Genomic DNA, 5828 nt, shown 5'->3' with positions numbered 1-5828 from the left:
TTATGTCTAATTTAATTTGGAGCTTGCTTGCAACTTTGAGGTGTGAATGGCGGTGGTGGTTTTATAGTACGGGGCTTGTAACTCAGTTGATTAAGGTCGTAAATTATGTTATATAAAAAGTTGATTAAGAACATTTATATGTGTACTCTATATCGGTAAATTATGTTATATAACAAGTTGATTAGTAACATTTATCTTTGCACCCGACCGAGATCAGTGAATTATGAACATGTTTGCAGTGGAGGGTCTGAGACTCACTTTTTAAGGTTGTGGGGCTTTGGGGATGTTCTCTTGTTAAAACAATTGCGAATTACTCTTTATACGGGTTGGTTTTAATCACTTTTTAAGGCTAATTTTGCCAAAACATTTGGAAGGCCTACCTTGAAGTTATAGGTGTTGGCCAACATGACCTGATCTATGGTTCTATCTGGATATTCGGGTTAGAGCGTGTCATATAGCAAGCGGTTCGTAAATCCAGCTGGGCTGTACTAAAAGATAAACCCAAAAGGTTGCTATACAGCTGCGTAAGCAACAAGTGCAGTGGTGATATTTGAGTTGCTCCAAGCCAGAATTGAACACAGAAAATTGGGGTTTTGCCACAAAAAGAAACAGAAAAACTTCGGCGAGGGTTCTCCCGGTTAGAAACAGTTGAATCATCCCACATCGACAGTATCTTTGAAAAAACAAGAGTTTAAATATCCTAATCTCACTCCAACTAATACCGAGACCTTTTGTGATAAAACCCTGCACCTGACGGATTGTGCAGTGGTAATCACCAAGTTGGAGACAATATCGGTGTTGTTCGAAGTAAACCTTTAGCCTGTATCTCTGATAATTTGACAAAAACTAGGGTTCATGGATAAGCTGCAAAGCAGCCTGCGAGTCCAGGGTTCAACCTTGTAACTACCAAGTTAGGTCAAATCTATGTCTAGTCCTACTGAACCTCGACATACTTGACAATGGTAACACTCACCACTTGACAAAGTCTTCTTCAAAGAGTTCCGAGTCCATTTACGGTAGGACATTACGCGAGCTGGCCATAACATTCGCCGGATACCCGGCTAACTGATGAACTCACTCTCGATTGCACTGAACAAATATAACGACGAGAATAAAACACAGTAAAATTGGGGGCCGACGAAAAATGACTTAGTATGATGGTACGAACTTGTTTGTGCATAACCTTGGGAACCAACTCCAAATGACTTGTAGCCTTAGCAAAAAATATACCGACAGAGAAGACGTGCGAAAAAGTGGCTTGCACATATATAAAACCTGAAATCCTGAAATTATTTACTCACTAAGTCATGATCTAAGTTGACAGCTGATCGAGAAGACGGTTTACAGCTTCGGAAACTTAGTAAACTCCTTCAATGCTCGAGATGGAATACATATTCTGTCAAGTTCTGCAATTTACTCGCATCCAGTTTCTGCTCTGTAACAATAGGCTGCTTCTTCACGGTAAGCATTCGTGAAGCAGGGTCGACGACCCAACCTTGCTGTAGTACATCTGCATACGACAACCATATCTCAGGAGTTTGTAACATAAATGATGACGGACGGGCCTAAAGTATAAGTACGCAATTAAAGAACCAAGTCATAGCACTTATTTTTAAACTTTTAAGTTGTTATTTACGATACAACGAGTTGTCATCAAGTCCAGTCCTCGAAGACTTGGCAACTCTTTCAAGCAAAACAACTGTTTTCGAAGCAAAAATAAGTAAATGAACGGAAAAATGTAATTAATAAAGGTTCCTAAATTTCTTCTACAAGACTTTTACGTCAAAATTCTCATATACATAAGCAGGACACCTTTTCTTTTCTATTTTAATTTGCCATTTGTACACACCTTTTGTTCAGCGACTCTCAACTGGGTTTTTGATTCTTGATATCCTTTAATATTTGTAAATCTCAACAATTAACGCTCCCACTTGCTTTAAAACAGTGGAACCCTTTTTTCCAGAGACCCTACTTATTCAGGATTGATAGATTTCGAAAAGGCTCATACCTCCGAAACTGTTAAACGGTTACTTTCCCAGAGATCATTGAAGAGCAGAGATAAATCTACTACCTTTTCTGATAGGCAAGCATTAAGATTTTATTTTCATTTCTTCGAAAAGGAAACTTAACCCCGACAATTTGGTAACAGATAAGTTTGTGATAACAGAAGCTTACAAGTTGTGGCATCATCCTTGCTCATCCCCAAGAAGACAGCTGCGTCTTGGATGCTTATTGTAGAATAAGCAGACTGCAGAAGCTGAAACATTTTCTTTGTGTAAAGATCTGCAGGAAGTTCAGATGACAATTAATGATGACCTTAAGTGCATAAAACGTAACAATTAGTACTCTATAAGCTCCCTCAAACACCAGAAAATAATTAATGAAATGGTCATTTGAGTGTTGATCCCATCCATCAGCAATTATCAGAAAACCATAGAAGTTAGAGCCTGTTTAGTAACCACAAAGAAACCAACTACGTATTTAGTTATGCAAGTCATCGGCATAGACATTTTTCCTATGGATTGAACTGGACATGACATGATATATTGAACTGGGAAATAGTGTTCAGATTGCAAAAGTATTTATAGACATATTTCTCCACCGAAGAGAGAGTACATTTTTCACTTCCAATTCCTAGATCATTACAGGAACTCTATGAAGACAAAATAAACTTCATTCTGTTTGTCAGATGGCTAGCTTAGCTAAAGCATCATCCAAAAGACATAATCAAACACACTAAGGACAGAAGGAAGGTTTTATTCTTCGAAGACAGCACTTTATGCATTAAAAATGTTGCATTTTAGAGAGAACCCTACGCAAGGAAATAGAATAGGCAGCAACAACATCAATTTATAATTCCAGTTATACAAATGGCATGAAAGACTTTGACATGAAATATTGGGTAACAGGAGTTAAATAATGTTAGTGCTTTGAAAATGTAGAGAGAAGTTTGTAAATTCCCACTTTTAGCAGACAATCGCTAATGCAATGAAGAGGACATCCTCCTACTAGCACAAGGTTACCACAACAGAATCTTGATTACAACGGCATCAATATGCATAAACGTTAAAAGTAAGACAACCAATGATACTTGAAGTCAGATTATGAGCAAAGCAAAGCAAGACAGGAATACAGGATACCAAAAATTAAGATTGAAGCAGCAAAAGACTTCACAAAACTGGCAGAAATTCGGTGACTTTTCTATCTCTTGTTAAGTTGCACAATCAAACACTGACTATTGTCCTATTTATGCTCATTATACAAAATTTAGCCTCGTAAATTAGAAATCTGTAATTTAATTAACTTGTATATAAAGTTAAACTGCAATTGCTGATCACTTGTGTAAAGTCCATAGACCTCAATATGCTAAGTTACCACCTTAGAAAGGGGAATAAGTTACCCCCCTCTTGTCCTCCCCATTTCCGTTTGGAAACAAATAGGGCTTGCTATTGAATGAGATCCATCCAATCTTGAATGGGCGATTGGGAATAAATCATTAGGGCTTAATGGCCATCCAATCAAAACTAATGATCTGAATTTGCAATAAAATGCTAGCCATGCATCACCCAGGCCTCTTAAACCCACTTTTAGCAGCTATGCCCGAGCTTATTTAGTAATCAATCATCAACGATAATGCGCAAGGTTAAGCGTGGTTTACCAATCATCAATGAGACACTATCTACAACTCTTTGACCATTGAACAATATCACTCCTCTTTTGAACGCATATGTATTTTAAATTCTAAACATTATATTATCACGCACGCACAAAACATATAAAATATTGTTTTGCGATCCAGTAAAACTTGCCTGAAAAGGCTGCAACAAGACCTTGAGCTTCCTGACTCCAGTCATATCCCCGAATTGCTTCATACACACCCCCGTAATCCCTCACCCACAACTTTTGACCAATTTTCCAAGCAGCGATAACTTCCGGGTTGCTCTCTTTGACTGCAACAGGCATTGATTTCCAAAGAAACCGTGCACCATTACTGCACATCACCACCCCACAGATTAAATTCTAAATAACAGAAAACCCAGCATTGTAGAACAACAAGCTCAGAAAACCCAGCATTGTTACTCTTGAAACCATCATCAGAAAAAATATGTGGTAGATTGAACTCAAATACAACAAATTACAAAAAAAATTAAAAATCTTCAAAAACAATTTAATAGCTTCCACGAATTATCGTTTTTGTTCTACCTAAATTCATAGAGTTATAACTTATACACATATTTAAAAGGCAGAATAAAATATAAAAAAAACAAATTTAAAAAAAAAAAAAAAAACATACATATCGCCCGCGTATATGAGACCGAGAAGATGAATGGCGTAGGGCCATTCGTCCTGAAAAGCAACGCCCTCCGCTGCGACCTGTGCAATCAGAGAGAGAGAGAGAGAGAGAGAGAGAGAGAGAGAGAGAGAGAGCGCACTACGAGTGAGAATACAAACCAAAAATATTGCGGAATATAAAAATTTGGATGGTTCGGAAGCCAAATCGAACCTGAAGCATGAGTTGGTCGCAGATATCGGCGATCTTTCCATACGATTTGGAGGCTAAGGCGTCTGAAAGGGGAGAGAAATCCATGGTTGCTTGTACTCGGAAGGAGAAGGACCTCTCTGTATTTTTCGTCACTGTATCTGTATGTATCAGTATTAAACCCAGAGGGCCGGGTTGGGCCGGGCTATAACCCAAATACAAGTTTATGGGAAAATGAAATGGAGAATAAAGCGGAAATAAGAGAAAAAACAGGGATAGTGTTATGAGTAGGCAAAAGTGAGAGCGAAAACCTTTGTTAGAGGTCAAAGTGGAATGGAGGAATGTATCACACTACTTATTTTCGTAATTGTATCAAATAATGAATGCAGGTAAGAAGAGGGGAGGGAGACTGGCATTCACTTTCTACTTTTTTGATCTTGTGTGCTGTAATGGTATCCCAAATTCCAATTTGGACCGTATCAGACAATGAATGCATGTATGACATTGGATGAAATTATTTATTTTCAACAAGACTTTGGATGATATCCCAATTTGGAGAAGAAAGAGTCTACGTCTTTTGTTTTTCACTCAAACACAAGTAGATGCAGTGGCCATTTGTAATACCTTGAATATATTTAGAAAACTAATATGGATATTCATTTTATTGTTTATGTGGAGAAAAATCGAAAATAAATCGATTTATGGTTATGAAAGTTGAATGGGGGAAATGTGAAATCCCGCTTCCGAATTTTATTATCATTTATGTCGTATAATTTTTTGTTAAGTGGAAAATTATGAAAATGCCACTAGTTAGTTAAACGAAATTATGCAAAGATGTATTTTATCCTTATATGCTTCGTTGTAATTCTTGACGTATTTGGATAGAGCTCAATCCTATGAGCACATAGGCGACAACCATCTGTGAAATGGAGTTATAACGAAAGAGATTAAATGAACAAAATCAGGGGCAAAATGGTCATTTGACCATAAATCTGGAACGCTTTAGATTTGCTCAGATTTAGTGAAGAGAAGCCACGTGTGTGGCAGTGGAGAGAAAGTCTGACCAAGGGAGGGAAAAGAAAAGTAGGGGAAAGGAGGGAGGGGAGAAGGGATAACTGGCCAACCCGATTTCTCCACTCGACCCGGTTCCTTGATCCGATTCTATCTCCTCTATCTGATGTCCATTCGAGGTGGTTTCGGTGCCTATGGAAAACTCTCAGTGAGCCCAACATTCCTGTGGTGTTAGATTTCTAAATTTCTAAACCAATTTTACAATTCGAAGCCACAAAGTTCCAGTTTATCCGGTGAGTTTCCCCCTTTGCTGGTGATTCCAACAATGATTACTGTC

General features: G+C 37.9%; 1 protein-coding gene across 1 annotated transcript; it reads right to left on the bottom strand.

The window, feature by feature from the left end:
• Positions 1 to 1127: 1127 nt before the first annotated feature.
• Positions 1128 to 4666, bottom strand: LOC125476637 (COP9 signalosome complex subunit 8-like). Its single transcript, XM_048582942.1, has 5 exons — positions 4505 to 4666; positions 4295 to 4374; positions 3810 to 3991; positions 2176 to 2283; positions 1128 to 1510 (listed from the first exon to the last, which is right to left on the bottom strand). The coding sequence occupies exons 1-5, from the start codon at positions 4586 to 4588 to the stop codon at positions 1371 to 1373; spliced, it is 594 nt and encodes a 197-aa protein (XP_048438899.1). The 5' UTR covers positions 4589 to 4666; the 3' UTR covers positions 1128 to 1370.
• Between the last annotated feature and the right edge of the window lie 1162 nt (positions 4667 to 5828).

This window comes from the organism of the source record quoted next, unplaced genomic scaffold (genome assembly GCF_019419815.1).
Source record: "Pyrus x bretschneideri cultivar Hongxiangsu unplaced genomic scaffold, Pyrus_bretschneideri_v1 Contig2, whole genome shotgun sequence".
Taxonomy (NCBI): domain Eukaryota; kingdom Viridiplantae; phylum Streptophyta; class Magnoliopsida; order Rosales; family Rosaceae; genus Pyrus; species Pyrus x bretschneideri.
Note: the sequence above shows the minus strand (reverse complement) of the source record. Positions and strands in the feature narration are given on the sequence as shown.

What these genes read in the sequence shown, in the direction of transcription:
- LOC125476637 (XM_048582942.1), bottom strand. Translation starts at nt 4,588, where the DNA reads ATGGATTTCTCTCCCCTTTCAGACGCCTTAGCCTCCAAATCGTATGGA. An exon ending in TCTTGTTGCAGCCTTTTCAG is followed by an intron (nt 2,284 to 3,809) that starts GCAAGTTTTACT and finishes AACTTCCTGCAG; the next exon opens with ATCTTTACACAAAGAAAATG. An exon ending in CAAGGATGATGCCACAACTT is followed by an intron (nt 1,511 to 2,175) that starts GTAAGCTTCTGT and finishes TGTCGTATGCAG; the next exon opens with ATGTACTACAGCAAGGTTGG.